The sequence below is a fragment of the Nesoenas mayeri genome (assembly GCF_963082525.1).
Source record: "Nesoenas mayeri genome assembly, chromosome: 1".
Lineage (NCBI taxonomy): Eukaryota > Metazoa > Chordata > Aves > Columbiformes > Columbidae > Nesoenas > Nesoenas mayeri.
In genome coordinates, this window is record NC_137541.1 from 172,545,533 (window position 1) to 172,568,659 (window position 23,127).

The 23,127-nt window shown below is 35.4% G+C and overlaps 1 protein-coding gene across 2 annotated transcripts in view; it reads left to right on the plus strand.

Annotated features, from left to right (window-relative positions):
* The window catches only part of KLHL1 (kelch like family member 1), a gene marked incomplete at its 5' end in the record, with an annotated part of 204,039 nt that overhangs the window by 133,134 nt on the left and 47,778 nt on the right, over window positions 1-23,127 (plus strand). For both annotated transcript variants that reach the window (XM_080356114.1, XM_080356115.1), the window contains one exon: window positions 14,476-14,662. In XM_080356114.1, coding sequence (XP_080212240.1) covers window positions 14,476-14,662 — 187 coding nt within the window. The remainder of the gene's footprint in view (window positions 1-14,475; window positions 14,663-23,127) is intronic.

The window sequence follows — 23,127 nt, forward strand, 5'->3', positions numbered from 1 at the left end:
GTTCATCAACTACTTGAATGAGGGAATAGAGTGCACTGTCAGCAAGTTTGCTGATGACACAAAACTGGGAGGGGTGGCTGACATGCCAGAAGGGTCTGCTGCCATCCAGTGAGACCTGGACAGGCTGGAGAGCTAGGCAGGGAAAAAATTAATTAAATATAACAAGGGAAAGTGTAGAGTATTGCATCTGGGGAGGAACAGCCCCAGGTCCCAGTATAAGTTGAGGAATGACCTGTTGGAGAGCAGTGTAGGCGAAGGGGACCTGGGGTTCCTGGTGGACAGCAGGATGACCATGAGCCAGCACTGTGCCCTTGTGGCCAGGAAGGCCAATGGCATCCTGGAGTGTATTAGAAGGGGGGTGGTTAGTAGGTCAAGAGAGGTTCTCCTCCCCCTCTACTCTGTCCTGGTGAGACCACAGCTGGAATATTGTGGCCAGTTCTGATCCCCTCAGTTCAAGAAGGACAGGGAACTGCTGGAGAGGGTCCAGTGCAGAGCCATAAAGTTGATTAAGGGAGTAGAACATCTCCCTTATGAGGAAAGGCTGAGTCTCTTAAGCTTGGAGAAGAGGAGACTGAGGGGTGACCTCGTTAATGTTTATAAATATGTAAAGAGTGAGTGTCACGAGGATGGAGCCAGGCTCTTCTCAGTGACAGCCAATGATAGGACAAGAGGCAATGGGTACAAGCTGGAAGACAGGAAGTGACACTTAAATATGAGAAGAAACTTCTTCTCAGTAAGGGTAACAGACCACTGGAACAGGCTGCCCAGGGGGGTTGTGGAACGCCCTACTCTGGAGACATTCAAAACCCGCCTTTCCTCATAACCTCATCTAGGTGTTCCTACTCTGGCAGGGGGACTGGACTACCTGATCTTTTGAGGTCCCTTCCAATCTCTAACATTCTGTGACTCTGTGATCACATTTACAAAGATGAAAATCTTGGTTTTGCTGATTGTACATAGTGTATCTGTTAATGTTCAGGCTACAGCATGTGCCAAGAATCTGTGCAGCTTCCATTGGGCAAAACATTATTTTTATGGTGTTTCTTAAGAGTGTGAGAAGTTGCTAATGACAGTTAGGCTGCTAAAGGAATTTACATGCAAGAGTTAGGAGTTAACACATTATACTGAGTGCCTAGAATAGCATGACTAGTAAAACATGAGCATACTATATTTATGTTTTAATGTTTCTCAGCAAAGATGTGCATGATAAAAAGAGAACAAATATTTACTTGCAGAAATGGTTAAAGATAACTTGTACTCCACCAGTGTGCTGTGTTTATAATGGATGTTTTCTGCAATTGCTTGTAATAGTAAATCATTGGTTAGCTATGAAAGCTAAAAAATAGCATAGGATAAAGCCTTGATATTATTGACTTTTTCTCTGCAACACTTTTAATAATTTCAGTTTCTGAGGCTTGCAAATCACATCAGTAGGATCCTGCATAGTCTTTGATTATTAAACACGCTGTGGCTTAGATCCTATGAAACTAATATAGGCATCTAAATTAGAGCCCTTGCCCAGGGGCAGAAACAATCCAGGCCCTATAAAGTGCTTAAATACTCTGTAAGTCACTGGAGACAAAGTTAACTGATCCACCTGGGTTCTTGTTTTATTTATATAGAGATGTTGTAGGGAACCTGTAGGAAATGCTAAGCCTCTAAATCCTCTTGGAAAGCACATATTACATCTGGATATACATTATTTTTAAAGTGCATATGAATTTGGATATAATAATCAAGCAGCAATCCTTTAAATCCTAGCTTGGATGATCAACATTGTGAGACAAACTTGTGAATTCCTTCCACAGCTCACCTTTCATTTGTCAAAGAGGTATTTCTCTGTACCGCTAAAAAACAATCAGGCAGATGTCAGACTGAGGTTGATCAAGTTCTGACCTTTTCGATATATATTGGGCTAGATGAAACAATTGAAGGATCCTTTGGTCAGCAAAACCAGAGAGTATCCAATCTATGTCAGTCAATCTCTAACTTTCCCCTTCAGAGCAGCGTGATTGATTATATGAAGTTATAACCCTTTTCAGTTCTCTAACCATCTGTAGAATCACTGAAGAAGTGCAGCTGATATGAATTCACACCAGTCCAGAGTTTTAGGTTTTTTATATTGGTTCTCACCTATAGGTCTAGGGTAAGTGCTAAGTGTGTGCATATATTCAGTTATTCTCTACAATATTTTGTGAATTCTTTGAATAATTTTTAAATTAATTAGATGGCAAGAGATTAAAAGTTGCATCTGAAAGGACTGAAGGCATGATTCAGTTTCTTATTCACCTGTGGGTTTAGGTTTCCCCGCACCAGCTACATTTCTGACCTTCCACTGTAGGCAATGAAGATCTAGTGCAGTTCTCAGCACACAGGAACAGAACCATGTGCTGATTTGAAAAGTACCATGAATTATCATGCTGTCTGGCTCCCAGCAAATTTTCTGGAAACGCTCCCACATAAATCCAGTGCCTTATTTACTGGCCCTGTGTGGATTTTTAGATACCATGTGGTATCTCAGATGGTGCTAAATGCTGGCTTTATGCAAGTGAATTAAGCAATAACTCGATTTGAATGTCAGCCGATACCAGAATAATATAAATTTGGGAATATGATAAAGTTTGACAATATTTTTGATGTAATTTTTATGTTAACTTCAAGTAAATAGAAACAAATTAATTACATTGAGAATTAGTAACTTGTCAGTGCATAAAAATAGGAGAGTTCAGGCAAGCTTGTAGAATAATCTCAATATTCCTCTGTATAGCTTATTATTTAGATGTGTTTTAGAAGGATCATAGGATCATATAAATGTTTGGGTTGGAAGCAACCTTAAAGATGATCTAGTTCTGCTACCCCTGCAATGGGCAGAGACACCTTCCACTAGACCAGGTTGCTCAAAGCCCCATCCAGCCTGGCCTTGAACACTTCCAGGGATGGAGAATCCACAACGTCTCTGGGCAGCCTGTTCCAGTGCCTCATCACACTCATGGTGAATAATTTCTTCCTTCTATCTAATCTAAATCTATTGTCTTTCAGTTTAAAGCTGTCAGTACAAGCCCTTGTAAAAAGTCCCTCTTCACCTGCCTTGTAGGCTCCTTTGAAGTACTGAAAGGCCTCTTATAAGGTCTCCCCAGAGCCTTCTCCAGACTGAATAAGCTCAAGTCTCTCAGCCTGTCTTCATAGGACAGGTGGTTCAGCCCTCTGATCATCTTCATGGCCCTCCTCTGCACTCACTCTGACAACTCTATGTCCTCCTTATATAGGAGTATCCATAGCTGCATGCAATACTCCGAGTGGAGTCTCAGGAGAACAGAGCAGAGGGAAAGAATGACTTCCCTTGACACACTGGTCATACTTCTTTTGATACAGCCCAATATACAGTTGGCTTTCTGGGCTGCAAGCTCACATTGTTGGGTCATGTTGAGCTTCTCCTCAACCAAAAACCCCAAATTCTTCTCCTCAGAGTGCTCTCAATCCATTCTCCACCAGCCTGTATTTGTGCTTGAGATTGCCTTGACGCATGTGCTGGACTTTGCACTTGGCCCTGTAGAACTTCATGAGCTTTGCGTGGTCCCACCTCTCAGACATGTCCAGGTGTCTATGGATGGCATCCCTTCCATCCAGTGTGTCAGTTGCACCACACAGTTTCTCATTTGAGGATTTATTATCCATCCTTTTTACCTGTTTCTAAGACTTGAAGATCCTGTTTGAAAAAGGAGAACATTATTTATGGAAAAGATGCTTCTTTTGTATTTCATTTCTTCGTACTTATTCTCTTACAGGAGTTTTATGAAAATGACATCACTTTTGGTAAACTTCAGTTATCTACAGTTAAAAATACAAACCAGTAATTTTCAAATGTAGGCTATTACCTATTATTGACTGAATAACACTTGTGTTCCATTTGCTGACATCTCTCATGCTTTTACCTAATCTTCTACTCAATTTATCACTTTTGAAATAAAAAAAAAAAAAAGTAATTTGATTCACAGGAGCTTAAAATAAAAATATCTGCCTTTGAACGAAAGGAGACCAGAAAATAAGAATATTTTGTCATAGCTCAACCTTTCTGTTACCTGTAGTGTTGGGTGTTACCTGTAGTGTTGGGTTATTTTTTTACCTTTTTTTTTTTTGTGTGTGTGTCTTTTTTTTTGTTTTTTTTTTAATCGTTTCCCTTATGAGTGTAATTTGACCTTTAGAAGTTTTCTTATTTCTTATGTAGTATTTTAACACTATTGCAAAACATGCATGGGTCTCAGAATTATTATATTACTTTTTTGTCAAGGATTAGAGAAGAAAAAATACAAATATTCTGAGATTCATCTCACCTAACATCTGGAAAGTAAACATCGAACATAGGAGATAGGTATTTGCTTTAAGAAGGCATTTGTCATGAAATAAAGATATTTTTCTTCATTTGCTAGAGAACCTACCATGGTGAGTTTAAATGTAGATCTCTGCATCAGTATAATTGTGTAAAAAGCTTGTATCTTAGATTTTGCACTTTTTTCTGCCACTATGTAAAATGCATAGATGGATACATTTGTGAAGAGACGCACTAGAGGCAAAGGCTGGCTAGGGAGCAGAATAAAACAATTACTGCTTTCCTAAAATAAATCACACTTTAATCAGTAACACATCAGGGTGATAAGTAAATTGGTCAAATAAGTACCAGTTTCAAAGACAGGCCCAGTAGTACTAGTAGTCCAAGAAAGGTCAGTATGTATGTCAAAAAAGTGTGGGTATATTTATAAGTTGAGTTAAAATTAAAATTCAAACAGTATGATAAATAATAACAAGGGACCACTTATAGGAAATGATATTGAAGAATTTAATAAATGAGCTCATTAAATCATAAGGTTTGGGGAGGCATTAATGATGTGGAAGTGATTTCAACACCACAGTTTAATTACTTTCCACAGATGCTACCAATGAATATTCCAGTCCCATTACTTAGTTTATTCAAGAGAGCTGGGAAAAAAATCAAGTTTCTTCATTTTTATATCAAATGTAAAACCTTAGAGAATGTGTGATTATTTGTTTATCTAATGTATTCATTTTGGTAGCCTAATGATAGGTTAAGGAAAATAAGCTTAAACTATGCTATCTTATTTTTGGTTTGTTTTGCTTTTTGTACCCTGTTGTTGGGGAGGTATAATGAGGACTAAGGATTATGACTGAAGGGTAAAAGGCCAGTTTAAACTTTCTTCTGAGTATGAAATTATTTTAACCATGTGGAGAAAAAGCTGAAATTACATATCAATTAAACCCTGAATACATTTCCTCTGCCAGTGACTGTGATCACCAAAAATACCAGTTTAGTAGGTGTCAGAGTTCAGTTGTTAGACAGAAAACACAATAAGATTTCTTTCAAAAATTCCAGTCCAGAACCATTCACTGTTATTGCTGTGTGACTGATTTCTTTGCAATACATTATCACCTGCATGCATACACAGATCACAGACATAGTCTAATGAAAGCCTGTTGTGTCTAAGTGGTAAATATTAATGTAGATTGTGACAGAAATGATTAGCAGTATGTTTCAATAAAGAACTAGCCTAGAGTTTCTTAAAGATCCTGAAGTCTGCTGCATCTCATTGCTGGGGAGAAAATTACTTTTCTCTGAGAATACAGAAATAAGAAGTATTTAGTATAGTCTCTTTTTTGTGAGTTGGTTGAAGCAACTGCCTTGACTAACTCACACATTATGAATAATTAATTCCACGAGCAACACAAATATTGATTTTCATCTACTGAATATTTGTGTTACTATAGGAAAATGCATAGAAATCATCTCTGAGCTAAAACAGGTTTACTGAAATCATTAATTAAGCATGAATAAGTTAGAAAGAATTCCAAATAGATCCAGAATATCTGATGAGCTGAAAGAAAATGGTAAAAAAGAAAGCAAAATGAGACATTCTAGACTAGAGAACTTATTAATTGCAAAGACATTTCATTATTTTATTCCTAAGACAATGGTTGTTTGAAAAACAAGTAAAAACTCAGTAAGTTAGGTATAAGCATTATTTAAAATTTCAGTTTAAGCCTTCTAGTTACAAAACTGTCAAGTGAGTAAAGCAGATGATTATGTTGGATTTAGCTCAATTCATTCAATTTCTAGCAAAACAAAAAGTTCTTTAAGTAATATCAGTAAGGTTCAGTTGGATAAAATGGGATTTAGAAAAGGAGTTTAAACTTCAGCTCCATACATGATCAGTTCACAACCTTGTGATCTCTACATTTAGGAGTCCAGATAAGATAACAAACTTTGCATTTTCTAAAAGACTTAAAGCAGAGACTGAGGGAATAATTAAGTGATTTAATCGACTTCAGTTAAAATCTATTTGAGAATCAAGGGCTGGACAAAGAATGACACTGTTGGTAATAGCATAGCCTCAAAGACACAAAAAATGGTGGAAAATAATTTTATGACTGCAGTACATTTTTATTTTATTTTCATAATATACTAATTTAAAATTAAAAGAAGTGTTAAAATGTATTTGGAATAAATTTATAATTATAAGATTCCTGAAGCTGTTTATTTTGCGATGCAAAATTAATTTGTTTTGTACAAAACTGGTACAATTTTCAAATTAATATATAATTTCTGATGTCTTTTTCTAAGCACTACTCTAAATTTTAATTGAAATGTAAAAGTTTTCTTTTATTATATTGTTGTTATCTGAATTTAATTTTTACACATAGTAGTAATACGTGCTTAATCAATAGCCCTAAATACTTTTAATATAAACAGTGCAAACATGCTGTTCTCATTCTTGCTTAGTATTTTTTAATGAAAAATTAACTTGTTATGGACAAAAAAAGAAATATTTTTAGAAAATATTACTGATGACTGAAATATCTTACTTGTTTTACTTTAGAATAGTTAATAGTAATATTAGTGGAAACCATTTTAAGTTTTAATGCTCACATTTAAATTAATCTTGCGTTGTCAAGAAAGTCATAATTCTTGCTTGCTTAAATCTATTATTTTCAAGTACAGATGTTAAGCAGCAAATTCACTCAATTTTGTGAGAGCAAAAATTAAAGTGAAATTGAAAGAAGCAAGCCAAACTTTAGCTCCATTCCTCAGTACATTTCTGTAATTAATTTTACAACTATCTTACATTTTTATCTCGGATAAAGGAAGAAAATTATTTTAGAACTAACCCATAGTATTGGAGAACTATTGATTCTGAGATGCTTTTATCCACTTTTTAAAGCATATAAGCACCTTTGTGCAAAAAACTATGCAATAAGGATCTTTGTATTGGAGAAGGTGGTCAGAAAATGGCCTGTAAATTTTCAAATGAAACAGGAGAAGTAAGAAAAATTATTAAAAACTGTGATATATTTTCTGCAGAAAACATAAACAAAAAAACAAATCACCCACTAAAAGAATGCCCAGCCAAACAAAAAAAAACATGTTTTGTAGAAAGTTTTGATTCTGAAGATATCAGTCAAAACCTCACAAAACTGTTAATATGAAAGTTCTGTTTTTTCATGGCAAATGCTTTCTGTCTTGGAGAAAAAAAAAAATAAAAAATCACTATTAGTTTTCTTTCTTTTTGTAATATAGAGTATTATGTATATGTTTTCAAGGCTTTGTCTATGAAAGAGATAGTAAAAAAAGAAAATAACATATTTTATTTTGACATACTAGGCAGGCAGAGTTTGTTAATTTTTGATGATGTGTCTCTTGTCATTGGAAGCCTATTCATGCATATTTCTGAGCCCCACAAAGAGTGTTTACATGTACACTTTTGTTCTTGGGTATATGTCAGGGAGTCAAATAATTCAATTGAATCTGCTTGTAATGTCTGGTACATAATCACCATAAATGTAAAAAACTTACATGGCCTCTTAAAAATGTTTGTGAAGACTAATCAGTAACTAGTTAACTCAAGATTACTTATAGTATCATACTTCCTAGCAGGAGGTGCTGAGTTTTCTCTCTCCATATTACGTTTATTTTCAGAATTTTCAGTATGATTTTCCTACTATATTTTGTGACACTAAATAGATAAAATTATTAGGATAAAGCTTAACATAGTGAGATTTGGGAATCATCTGGAATGTGTTAATCTAGATAAAAAGTTAGGACTCTATATCAGACAAATCAAATTAATTCAAGTAGAACCTCTCATGGCTTCCAGATAAAAAGGCAACACCTTTCATATGCCATTTCATTTCTGAACCTTATTGGGCTTTCAATGAAAAACAAACAAACAAACAAAAACTTCCATCACTTCTAGAAGAGAAAGTTAAAGTGCTTTATTATCTAGATCATGATGAGAGCATTCATTCTTTTCTAGCTAGTTTTGAACGAGATTCATAATAATATGAGATCACTATTTAAATGAAACCCTATTATTCCTGGTTTAAACCTTCTTAGGGAGATTAGCATTTAAATTATCTGCCCTCAATTTCATTTAAGTTTTTAATAATGGCTGATATCTATTCAATACATGTGGACTAAACCAAAGATCTTGTTCATATCAGCCATCATTTTAATCCTAGAGAAGACATGGATATTTCAATTCAGTCAGAATCCTGAATTAATTGATGCATGACCAAATGTATTAATACAGAAGTAGATCCATTTGGTATGCTGTTAATGATATTAGCTTGGTATACTGTTGTTTCTACCTATAAGCTTTAGTTTAAGTGACAATAATTAAGTCTGACATCAGGCTGTTCTTGGAAAAATAAATAAGAAAACTATTTACAATCATTGTAGAATTGTCCTGAGAAACATACTGTCTCCAAGATCAATTTACCTATGAAAACTGTACATGACAATTGCAGATCAGCTGCCGGTTGCAGAACCTACGTTCAGCTCTCTCAAGGAAGTCTACAGAAATTTTTTGACAATGGAGCATTCCAACAAACACTTAAGATAAAACAAACAAAAAAAGTAGTTAACTCACTATTTTTTTAATCACATTGATTCAAAACCTTTTAAATAATGATATGAAGTTTAAACATTATTAAACAATAAGTATTTATAAAAATAGAGTTTGTATCCAACAGAAGTAGCTCAGAGATTATTGATTTTGTAAAAAACAAGTAGCATTTTATAGGGGACTTTTTTTTCCTTCATGTTTGCAGTGGAGCATAAATAGCCTAACTGATATTTTTAAAAATGGCTATATAGAATTTTAATCAGAATAACAATGAAGTAAGTTGAAAAAGTTGAAATCTGCAGTAGTATTTACAGACATTTCTTGCAGTTGTCTTATAGACAGAAAATACAAAGTGTCAAAAAATTTAGTCCTTTCACCACATCAGGTAAGTAAAATACTTCCACTAATTGACCAATGAAATGATGTAGGAATAATGGCTTCATTTACCAGCTTTAGACAGATAAAAATTATTCTAATCAGAGTTCTGGCTAAAGAGCTACAACAGCATAAGCATGGTAAGCCTTTGAAAGTGGACCAAGAATTATTTTAAACAGAGTTTTAAAGTAGGTGGTTTTGTTTTTTGTTTTTTGTTTTTTGTTTTTTGTTTTTTTTTTAATACTTACCAGGAATTCATACAAACCTTTTATTTGTTTTTCATTTTAATCTGTACAAAGAACAATCATGACCTTACATTTCAGAAGCCTCTCTTCTTTCCTGGTAGCTGCATTACTATGATCATCATCAATAACCAGCCGTAACAAATCCATACAGAGAAGACACATAAAAGGACAATGAAGGCTAATCAAATATCTCTCTTGAAAACCATTCAATATGCAAACTTTAGGTCATTCCTTCTTCAGATTTTTGTTTCATATGGTAATGTGCTTCTCTGACTCAAGGTTGTCAAGTGACTTCAGATGCATTTTGGATCAAGAAAGAGACTCATGGGCTTTGTTAAACAAAATGTGCCATGAAAATCCACATTTCATTTATTCACAGTTCGTTTAAGGGATTTTAAGCTTTTTGTTCTTCTGTTATGATTATTAATACTATTAAGATAAGGCTAATCCTGGAATACCACATAACATTGGCATGTAAGTTTCTGAGGACACAGGACTCTAAGGTTTTTTAGAGGGAGAATGCATCCAGATACTGGGAAAATTTGTAAAGAACTGGAAATTGCTTTCTGTCTATGATAAAACTGATGTGTTAGGGTTTTGAAATTTAATACTATTCAGGGTAGACAATAATTAAGTTTTGTTAAGGGCTATTCAGGATTCTAAATAACAATAAATAGAGATGGACAATTAGAGAACACATAAGCATGATTTTGAATGGTGCTGTGCCATTTTTGGCACTATCACTTTGAATAAATAAGAAGATTTAAAACTTTTGCAGATGTTTAGTATCTTACTTTGGCATGCAGGGAACACTTTCTCACTTTGTTCAGTTATACAGCCCTGACACCTGTCCTGGAGGAGCACTGTCCTGAAGAAACACCTGTTTCCTCCTCTCCCCTTTTGGGTAACTACTGTGTCTGAGGCACATACCAAGGTGGTAGAATTTGAGGTTTAGTTCACTCTGACTGAGCAAATTTTGTCACATCTCACACTTTTTAAAAATTAGAAAGCTAAGTAACCTGGATGTGTTCTGTGCCTCTTCAGAAGGATGGAGATACTATGAATGTTTTGGTGAGGCAGTTCTCTGGCTCTGCCATTGTATAATAGGCTCTTCTAAGAGTGGGGTGCAGGAAAGAGGAGAGTGATTATTTCCTTTTTGAGCAGGAGGTATCCTCTTTTTCTCTCTTAGTGGCTGAATTTCATCCTAGATACCACACTTTCAACAGGGGAAAATGAGACCTACCACATCCGTCGGTTGATAATTTACATAGAATATCTGAGATTTCACTTAATATCATTCAAATCAAGGAATCAAATCACTAGTACTGTAAACAGCATTGTAGCTCCAAATCTACAGGATAAAAGAGGGACTGCGAAACATCTGTCAGGAAGCAGCAGAAGTAGAAATGGTCCCCAAGGAAGAAAGATTGGAGCTGAAGGTCACAACAAGGCAGTAATAAGGGTGCAGTCCCATGGTGCATCCACCATCAGTCACTGCACTAGTACCAAACTCCTCTTGTGGTCATTGGAGTTGACTTTCCTCTTCGGCAGTACTTGAGTTCTTTTCACTCTGGATCTCAAATTGGATGTGCTTCACTGAGTTACAGAATCACAGAGTCACAGAATGGTTGGGGTTGGAAGGGACCTCTGGAGATCATCTAGTCCAACCCACCTGCTATAGCAGGTTCACCTAGAGTTGAAGCATGTTTGCTCTCTGCAGCATGGCGTTGAAAGTAATTTAGAAATACAGCTCAGAAAGGCCTTGGTGGGGGTTTTAACTGGGGAAAACGGAAAGCATGATGACACAAAGTTGTGAAAAATTCTCAGGATACTGCTAGTCTGAGAAGTTTTAGCAGTACTAGAAGTAACTGTGCTAAAGTAGCAATGGCATGCATCTTCTGAGAAGGGACAGCTCTGTGAGTTTCTGTGGGTTACAAAACCCAGAAATCTTCATTTAGTGTTAGATACAATTAATTCTTAATGATGTATGTCATAGCCATGGAAGAGCAAGCTAAACTTAATGTGGTTTCCAAGGAAACATCCTTATTAACTGAATTTCCTGATCAAGACCATCCTGATTTAATAAAAATATATTGATTATTTTGATGTAATAAGTAAAGGTAACTACAGAGTAGAAAAAACATTTGTACAACATGAAACTGTTAGCTCTATATGACTTTGTTTCTAAGCTGCAGCTTTAATTTCAACTTTTTTTTCTTTTTTTTCTTTTTTTTTTTTTTCCCTCACAGAGTGTAGCCATTAGGACATTTAGAAATAGAGTACTTATCACAAGTGAGCTCACGTGTTAAAATAAGTAGGCAGGAGGGAGGGATGAATAATGAATAATTTTCCCAAAATTATTTTTCCCATGTCTTCATAGTTGGGAAAAGTCTTTGGAATAATCCATAAAATTTTCTTTCATTTCATTTTATTTTTATTTTTGATGTTATTTCTTTGGTTAGTTAGTTGGTTTAGGGTTTTGTTTGTTTTTGTTTTTGTTTTTTTTTTAAATATATGATTTGGCCATTGAGAATTTTTTTTCTTTTTTGAGAGAAATGAAAACATGTTTCTGTATGTTTTTAAAGTTTTGTTTCTTTATTTATTTATTTTTAACTCTAGGATAAATTTCTAAGAGGAAAAAATAGATTCTGCCTTTATTTGTGGTTGGTACATGAAATCTCAGAATTTTGGAACAGACAGTGTTCACTGATCAATACGTCTTTATTTGAAGAACCTGAAAACTCAGTCAGAAGATCTCATAGAGATAAATATTTGCTTTAAGAGCCTAGGCACAGTTTGGAACATCGGAATAAGGAAGTAGCTGTCTGATAGGAAGTTGCCTAATATGACTGTTGGATCTTGATCCTCACTAATGTAATAAGATTACCATAAAAAACCTTGTCATCAATTCCATTAAGCATTAGAAAGTATAGATAAATTATTATATTACCTCAAATTTGTGCAGGAGAAACTGCTAATTTTATTTCTCAGCTTTCTTGTGCCTGTATTAGATTAAATTAATTGTTGTCAGAACATACTGATTGGTTCAGTAGTCCTAAATGTACATTAAATTGTTTTGCAAGGGAAGAAATCATCCTCCCTAAACCCTGAACATGCTCACAAAAAACCCACCAAAAAGTTATATTAAAAATCATATTATAAAATATAAATTAACCTAGTATTATGAAATATACTTAAAGCTGTTTCTTATGAGGATACTTTAATATTCTTATTTAGTAACATTAGTTGTATGATAACCAACACCAGAACACAGACACACATGCACACAAATTCTTATTATATCTAGCATACAAAAATGCTTGGTTTTTATTTCTTGATAATCTGAAATTTCTGAGCTCTTCCATTGATGTAATGGGTGATACCGTTATAAGCATACACTCTTTGGAAGTTATTAAAAATAATAGCTTAAATACTTTCCTGATAATTGTATTTTCCTCTACACACTAGGGAAAGTAAATAAAATTGAAAATAAAATGGACTTTAATCATAGACTCAGTTTTCCTGGTCCAGAACTTAGATTAAGAAATATAATAATAAATCAAGTGGTTGTTCTACTGTTCTTCTATTGACCCTAGCTAGGGACATTCATGCATTCTTCAGCAACTGTTGAAGTCCAGATGAAGTAGCTGAGAGTCCTTAAAAGGAATCTAGATGCCTGTGTTTAGGCAACTGCAATAGGTTTGCATATATGTGTCCATGAGGGAGATACTTCCTTATAGACTCTGGAAATTAAAATTATCCTGCTTCCTGACCTTCAGCCACTTTGCTGAAAATGATTTGGTCTCCCAAACAGATGTTCTGTAAGATCTAGAAATCTACCAGATTGTGCAGATATGCTGCCATATGCAGTTAAAAACTGCTCTAATTTGATAGTCCGCAGAATATAAAGATCAGCATCTAGAGGTAATACTCTGCTGCCTAAGCATAAACATTGAGAGCTTGAATTCTGATGCCTTATGATATCTGAAATATCTACATGGGTCTGGCAGGTATGGCACAAAATCTGCATAAGCATTGCACTCTTCCGGCCTGACATCAGTAGGATCAGAGCATCATAGAATCATTCCAGTGGGAGAAGACCTCTGGAGGTCTCTAGTCCAACCTCCTGCTCAAAGCTGTGTCAGCTAAGAGGTTAAACCAGGTTTCTTAGTCCAATGGGATCTTGAAAACCTACAGGGTGATTTACAGCATCTCAAAAGCTAGTAGACAGGTACATACAGAAAAGTGAATCAAACACTTAAAACTTGCTGCCTTCTTCCTTGGAAAAGTAACAGAATATTCTTTCAGCTGTGTGCACTGAACATCTCATTTGGTCACTACTGATTATAGGGAGATTTTTTTAATGTCAATTGTGAAGATAGATATATTATCTGGATTATTAATCCTCAATTTTTCCCAATAATACAGCAGAACAGTAGATTCGAATTTTGTACAAGCAAGTTCCTTTGTTTTCATCTTTGTAGTTCTTGTACGGTTTTTTTTGTTTGGTTTGGTTTTAGAAAAAAGGAGTGTTTCTGGAAACTGTTATGTAAAATACTGTAGAACGCTATATTATATGACTTAGCTTTCAAGATGCTTGCAAAGAGATGCCTTTGGATCCTTTCAGCGTTATGTTGGAAACGATTAAAAATAAGTCAGTCTGTAGCCTACAGGTCAATACCTAATATTCTTCAATGTGTTCAGTAAGAGAGTAGTCAGATTGTAGTCTTAGGGGATGGTGAAACAGTGATCTAAAAGTTTTATTTTAAAAATCAACTAAATATTTACTTCCTGTCCCTTCTCTAAGAAAAATAGCCCTGCAAACATCTGTATTCTACAATGAGGTGATATACTTATGATACCAATTTTGTGACCTCTCATTGCATGATATTGCTTTTCTACACATTCCTAACATTTTTGATTCATGATCATGTCATTCACAGATATTGGCTGACCTAGAAAACCATGTGCTTTTTAAGGATGACCTAGAATGCCAAAAGCTTATTCTGGAAGCCATGAAATACCATCTTTTACCAGAGAGAAGAACTTTGATGCAAAGTCCAAGAACTAAACCTAGAAAATCTACAGTTGGGACACTTTATGCTGTTGGAGGAATGGATAACAACAAAGGTATTAGAGGATATTACTTACTTTATAATAGTTATATCTTGCATTTTCTTTATTAGAAAATACTGCAGTAACTTTCCGTTCCAATAATTGTCGGGGAGTGTCTAAATCAGTCAAGAAATGCTGCCAAGACCTTTAGTCCAATTAAAATCTACTGATATTTAAGGAAAAGTATTATACTGTTAGAGAAAAGAAGCTGAGTTTTATGTTCATTCTTTGTTCAAAATGATTATAATTTCCAGAAAGAATTTATACAGGCAGTGACATTCATTTACCTTAGTTTTAGCTTTCTAGAAATTCTGTTTCATTTATAAGTAAGTCAAATATATATAAACCTTTTATAATCAATGAAAATAAGCACTTTGTTATGCAGTGTATTCCATCTGAAATATTATGCAATATTTATGGTCTTCCAATGCAGAAATTTATCAATATTGTAGGAAAAAAAACCTAGCCAACTATCTTAAACTAGATTACTATTTTGTCAACAGCAAAAGGAAGGTAAAGTTATCACCATTTTACTGTGAAGAAAAGTAGGGAACAGTGGAAATTTTATTATTTTGTTGTTATTTCTTGGAGATAAGAATTATGACAATGTGCTTTAATCTCTGGTAAGAAATCTAACCCACTGATTTCTTTAATGGAATGAAATAAAATATTTGAACTAAAAGCTAGTTGTGTTATAAGCCTACATACTCAGAAAGACTGTTTTTTTCTTGAAATTCACTAATAGTCCTACAGTATCTTACATTTTCATGTCCATATTTAGGCTGAAGAATATGCCTTCGGAAAAAATAGTTCTAATATAAAACAGATTGCACTCTAAAAAAAAGTATAATATAAAATTAGACCTTCAGCATTTCACAACTGCGTTTCTAGATATAGTAATTGCAGGGTTTTTTCACTAAATAGCTGTGGCAATATCATCTGCAAAAGGACATTGCAAGTTTTTTTCCCATGAAGTTACACTGATGAGAAAGATGTATGACATCTGTGCTTGTGTGAAAAAGAAATGTTGAAAGAATAGGAAAATGTTGAGGAAAGAACCAGTTTGTATATTTTCTTATTATAGCTTTGGATCATTTTTGTTCTTTTAACATTTATAAATGTTTCTGTAGCTAAATGTTAGGCATGGATTTGTACAGAAAATTCCCTTTGTACCATAAAATACCTCAAATACAAATTTTCTCTTACTTAGGACAATTTATGATAAACATTTTAAGTATTCAGGTAGTAGAAATGACCATAAACCTAATCTTTATAGCTTTATTTCTTCTAGCTTTCTATACAGATCTGTTCCTTGTTCATATAGCAAATCAAAATATAGAAATATTTAAGGAGACAGCACAGAGATCAGCACCATTGCACTTCAACACACAGCCCATTTTACACATTCAGGTCAGGCAGAACCAGTTCATTTCTATAGCAGCAGGAGGGAATGCAGCGTGACAGAGGTTCAGCCCTCTGTCAATGCAAACTGACTGAAAATAAAAGTAACGGGGCTTATATGCATTTACAGCAGAAAAAAACCCCCTGCTTTGTGAGGGGGACTGGTATGGCATAGCAGCATGTGCATAGAAGGAGCCTCTTTTACAGCCAGTGTGACGTTCTGCATAATTCTGGATCTGCAGTTGTGTGGCCTCGACTTGCATCTGCTCAGCTCATCCGTCTTGTGATGCTGCTGTGTCCTTGACTAGCTTTTATGCCCAGTGAGTCCTGCTTCCACATGCCAGTTCAGGAGACCTGAGTGCTGGTTGCACGGTTTTAAAAGTCACTGAGTTCATAAAGCACACTTCAATATTTGGGCCGTGAGATGATGCTGATACTGTACTATCTCTCCTCATTTTTTTTTCCCCACAACTTTCTCCACTGAAATGCTGACATGGTTGACTGAGTTACACAATGATGTATTTTTAATGCCTCTTGGTGCTTGCTACCAAATATTAAACAGTTACATATAAGAACTAGATGAGCTGAGGAAATTAGCAATTTATTAGCTAGCATATAAAACAGTGGCTAAGTGCTAGTATTATGAAATTATTTGAAGGTTATGTGCGCCATCACATAAAATGTAGCCTAGCATGCTAAATCAAGTTTGTTTTGTAATCTGTTCTGTAGTTATTTTCCTTTTCATAAAAAAAAGAGGTGACAATTAAACTCCAGCAGTCAGTGATCATGCCTGACGTGAAAACCTAATGCAGCATAGTACTAACTGGATAGAATTCAAAGGAAGAAAGTTAAGTAATTTTAAAAAATTTTCTAAATGTACAAAACCTCATTTAAATATCTGTTTCTACACACCTTTGTTATTTATTTATTTTAAAAGACATAAATAAGAAACAGATTTTCTCTATATTTTTACATTCACAGAATGAGATGTATTAGTAGATTAGAGGTATATGCATCTGACAAAGTTCCATTCATGTTACCCATTCATATCATTACACTGACTTCTGTAATTCCAATTAGTAGGATTTAATCATCTAGCAGTGTACAAAATCTAAGTCTACATATAAAGGAGCATGCTAGACTGAAATAAATGAGAAATGCAAGAACTGCACACGCACCAACTTGTAAGAATAGTAAAACACTGACTTATTGCAGCCATCTTGGAATCCCAAATGCAGAACAAAAGCCATGTGACAGAACATGATATATATGGTCTATATGTTAGACAGTGCTTTGGAAAATTAACATGAGGAAAATATACTTGCAAAGCAAGAGAAGATTGGTATAAATAATTCAGAAGTGTTATACTGATGGCAGGGTACTGATTGATCTCTCATGAGCTTTTCTAACCTGTCTCACTAGTGGTGTGGTTTAACCCGAGCTACCAATATAACAATGATAGCCACTCACTTATCCCACTCCTCACCCGCAATACAGGAGAGAGAATGAAAAGGGAAGGGAAAAACTTGGATTGAGATAAACACAGTTTAATAAAATAACAAAATACTGATACACTACTAGCATATCTATATATAACAGAATATTAAAGATACTCAATGCAATTCCTCACAAACTCTGCCCACACCAAGCAGCCAGTCTCAGAAAGCAGCACCTGGTCCCAAACGGCTGATCCCAAAGAGATAAAAAGGAAAAAAAAAAAGCAGAAAGGCCTAGAGGCCTCTGCAAAATGGCAGGATGACAAAGGCCAATCTAAATGTCCCAAAAAGAACTCCCCAGGCTCTGACAAAAAGAGTGAAGAAAGCTAAGAGAATGTGAGAGAGAGACCGGAAGATCCTGACTCTTCTTAAATATGAAGCGTGATGCTAATGGGATGGAATACTCTTATTGATCAGCCTGGATGTCAGTCAAGCTTTGCCCCATCCATGCCCCCCATTCCTCGATGCCTTATGCTTGCGGGCAGAGTAGTCAGAATGTCCTTGGCTTTCAGACCAGAACAATTAAAAATATTAACTCTGTCCCAGGGTGTTATCTCTTGTTCTCAAACTAAGTTCAAATGATGACTGTGCTAGCTATGAAAAAGAAAGGTTTCTAACTGCATGAAGAAAATTAACCCATTTTCATTCAAACTGGCACAACTAGCTAGCAGGTAGAACAATAAGGGACAAGGAGATCTGCAGAAAAAGAAAACAAAAGAAAACAAAAGAAAGCAAAAGAAAACAAAAGAAAACAAAAGAAAACAAAAGAAAACAAAAGTGTCAGGCTAACCATGATTCAAAAGCAATGGTATATCTTACTTTTGGAATAGTCCTAGATTAGTTCATCAAAGTCTTAGAATAGTTCATTATTTACAGTCTTACATAAATACAAGGGAAAAAGAAATGAAAAATTATGTGAGCAAGAAACTCTTCCATAAAAAAGTGACAGGTCATTAACAAAGAGAAGGAACAGTTGATTTACTGAAAGATTGATATTGAATGTGTATTTTTCATTAAACTTGTGTCTAGATATAAAACCTATCACAAAAATTGCTCTGTTGGTGAATAGGTGAGGTGCATCATTAGTCTTTATCAAGCAGTATTAAAAGTCCTTTCGTTATTATTTAGATGCATTTTAGGAGGATCATAGAATCATATAAATGTTTGGGTTGGAAGGGACCTTAAAGATTACCTAGTTCTGCCACCCCTGCCATGGGCAGGGAGGGACACATTCCACTAGACCAGGTTGCTCAAAGCCCCATCCAACCTGGCCTTGAACACTTCCAGGAATGGGGCAACTTCTCTGGGCAACCTGTTCTAGTACCTCACCACTCCCATGGTGAAGAATTTCTTCCCTGTATCTAATCTAAATCTACTCTCCTTGCAAATGTGGTTTATTACTTATGTATCGTTTCACAAAAATATCATCTAACATAGCTACATGAAGCTACTCTTTTGCTCTGGTGATTCAAAGATGTCCTTATTTTACTGGGCTTTTTTATTTTGTCAGAGTAGATTTCACCTAAACTTATTTTAATTTTATATTTTTCATTCCCATATAGACATACTTTTTATATACTGAAAGAAATATTGTACAGCCTTTTGTAAATATCGTAAATAAAGGCAAGAAATGGGGAAAGGTCATGTTTTTCCTCTTAGATAATTCTTCTTGCTGTTTAAAATATGTGTCTGAGATGTCCATAACTTGAAAATATATCTACCTCCTTCATCTTCAGTTTAGTGTGAATTGAGAAAAATGTAAAATTGATAAAGATTTTTTGTGGCATTTTGCAAGTTGTGGAAATTACTACAAACCACTTTGTCCTCACATACATAAAACACTTGAGAGCATTCATTATCTATTAATTTGATGTACATAACTATTTATCTTGAGAAGACATATTATCTACACCTTACTTGCATTTTCATTCACAATATGCAATGTACAGTAACTGAGTTTAATTTTCAGAATGTAAGTGCTTGATGATGACTGTAAAGTGTACAAAGAGCAAAACCTACTTAAGAAGGTATAGTATTTTCTTTTTAAAGCAAATAAAGGAAAAAAATGTCCAATGTGTTTACTACAGAACATTTCTTCCCAGTGTGCTTTTCAAAAGTTTTTTATAGAAGTATGAATTGTTGTAAGCATACATAGATGTATGTGTATATATATTCATATATATAAGTAATATGTATTATTGAGGTGTTGTCTTAAAAGTTTGAGGCTGTATCATAGTAAAACACACCACCTTATGTGCTGTACTTAAGCATTGTACTGTAGTTAACACATCATGCAAATGAATTAATGGCTTAGGCTTCCTGCATTTAAAGATACATCATAGTATATTTTTGTAAAGTTTTTTTTTTTTTTTTTTTTTTTAACAATAAAACAGTACATTTTCTTATTCCTATTCAGATACTACAATGCAAGTAAATAGTTTCATTCTTACAAACTGCTAAGGAAGTTTGGAGCAGCCACTGGCTCCAGCCACCCCAGCCCAGGACCCTCCTGCCCAGTTGCTGGAGCCCATCCTGGTGCCTCTTGGTACCCAGGATCTCTGCTTGGGCTGAGGAGTGCATCCATCTGCTATTTTCCAATTAGTGGGTTCAACCAGAAGTGAAGTGTGTATTCCAGAGACAGGCACAGACACACACAGGACATGGATATGGCCAGTTACACAGGTGGCCACAGAAAGGCACAGCCTCCAGCAGCCCCCCACATTCAGGACTTGCACCAGACACAGGCACAGGCAGCCACATCCCCTCCTCCTCTTGGGCTGACAGAGGCAGAAGTTCACTAGTGCAGCACACACACCACACTCTCCAGGTTTACAAGCACATGCACATTTGCAGATCCCCAGAGCAACAGCACAGTGCCTCTTCCCTCCTCACACTGGTCCCCCCCGCATTTGGTTTTTGGGATACAACCCCAGTGGCTGGAGGTTAAAGAACCCACTGGTCCCAGTAGCTGACACCACAGACTAGGAATGTCCACAGTCCCTGTCTGGCTCTAGGAGCAGCTCCTATGAAGCAGGAGCATAAACATGCTGTTATTACTCATGAGATAAGTAGATGTTCACAGAAGATGAACTGACAAGTGAGAAACGAACTGTCCCTTTTGCAATCTCACTCTTTTTATTGATAACATCATATATCTGTCCGCTGTATGAGGCTCTTCTGCCTTTAGTGCTAGTTGTTTTTCACCTGTGTGTTTTCCATGAGGACATTTGTTATGTCAAATTAAAGAATCATGTAGTCGTAGCCTTAAAATACCTCAGGAGGATGATAAGCCAGAATAAATTTTATCTCTGACAGTCCAAGCAGCTGTCTACCTAACACTTTTATTTGGATATCTACAGCTGTCTTCTGAAATCTTGCCTGCTCTATTTAAGTAACAGTTCTGTCTCAGCCACACAATTCCAGTGTTTTCAAATATCGTAAATGAGTGATTTTACTGAGATAGATGATTGCAATGTGACATTTACTCAGTTGCATGTAATATATTTTAGTATTCTTTCTTACACTTTCTAGAGTCCATTTTTTTCTAAAAAATGAACACATTTAGGTTTTTGAGGGGATTTTTTTGTCATTGTTTTTAAAAAGAAATAATTGTTGGTCTAATCCAGTGTTTTCTTAGCCATTCTCTAACTAGCAATGGGAAATAGTTATAGCATAATTTACCTCAATTGTAAAATGCACTAATAAACAAATAATATTCCATTAGTTTTAGGTCAAGACTGTGTACCAATGACCATCTCTGGAAAAGAATAATGGAATATATAAACAGCAACAAAAAGTGTCTTGCATCAGAGTCATCAACCTAACAGTAATGAGATTGTCATCATGGTGGATTTTATTGAGAAAATTAGAACACCAAGTTAAGAGGAAAGCAGGCTATCAGTATGAATATCTGATTTTTTCACTGTCTATGTTGCAACTGTGCATTAAAACTTACTTTTCATTTTAGATTGCTTAAGTGGAACAGACAAAAATTAGCTGTTTGTAAAAAAAAAAATCCACTACTTTTGAAAACAGAAGACAAGATAACTGAACTTAGAAGCTTTAGTTTATCTATTGCAGATATTTTCAGTCATTTCAGATAATATATTCCAAGAGTTCATCACTGGATATATGTTTGATAAACTACAAAGAGAGTATGATTTTTAGTTCAATTCACACAATAATAAACTGAAATTGAAATTAACTATTTCAAATCCTAAGAACTATATATATGTTATTTTTAGCACAACATTCTGGAAAGAGAAATCATGATTAATTAAATAAATAATATTAAGTAACCGCATAAAGTTCAATATGGGGATGTGCAAGTCTTGTACCTGGAGAAGATCAATCTCAGGCACCAGTATATGTTGAGGGCCACCCAACTGAAATGCAGTTTGACAGAAAAGGACCTGAGGTCCTCTTGTCCCCTGTGGCAAAGACCTGCATAGTGATTGTTCAGATAAATGGAAATGCCAAAAATTTCACATTCAGGTGTGATCCCTGGTAGCAGGCCTAGGGAGCAGAGCAAGCCATACAGAGCAGCTGCCCTCTCCGACCCACTGTTTGAGACATAGCAGAACTTGTGAATTTTAAAGCATCTGCTGCCTTCAGAGAGGGAGACATGGGGAGATTGGTTTCTCTTGAAGGCACTGACAAAGATTTGCCCTGATACTCACTGTAGAGGTGTTCCCAGCAATTTCCCCAATGGCATGTGGCAGCATGTGAGGTGATTTTACATACCTCCCTATTTACACAATGCAGTGCATCTCTTTGGTGGCTGAGACTAAATGAAGAATAAGAATCAGTCTTTTCCTGTGTAGTTATCAGAAAAAATGTTGGGCAAAATACCTCTATTTTCAGAAGCACTGGGTGATGCTTGGCCTGTTCTGCTGAGTGAGGGGTATAGAGGACATGTATTCTGGGAATTACTGACTTAAATTCTGCTGTCAGAGGGTCAAAGTAGTAATCAAAATTGTCCATTCTAGCTTGAAGCACAACACCTGGGACCCATAACTTGTGGACATTAGAGATAAGATCACAGCATATTCTTTGTGTAAGTTTCTTAAAATCATTCTTTATCAGCTTTTTGTTGTGCAGTTTGACACCTTGATTCTAACTGAGCTTGAGATTATCCCTCTATCCCTTCTCTCTTCAGCCACCAAAAAACTTATTTTTTTTCCCAGTGTGGTCAGATCTCACTGGAAATACTTGTCATTCCTTTAACAGATCTGACCTAATTTCAAGTCTTTAAGAAACTCTCCAAGGTTGGCCTTAAACTATCTTGCATGCATTTCATTACAGCTTCTGTTACAGAGAGATTTGAAAGGGTCTTTAGATACCTTTAAGATGGGCATCAGTGCTGATGCAGGCATGCAATTCTCATGGGATATTTAGAAGTATTTAGCTGCATCTTTGGAGAACTATTTACATGTATCCCATATACTCCCAGCCTAAACAAGATTCACCAAGTCCAGCCAACTTCTTGCCCCTCTAAATTGTGTTCATGTGCCAAGAACCACAAGCCATCCGACATATCAGATAGTTCAAGTGAATGGAAACTACATGGGTGATTCAGCCTCT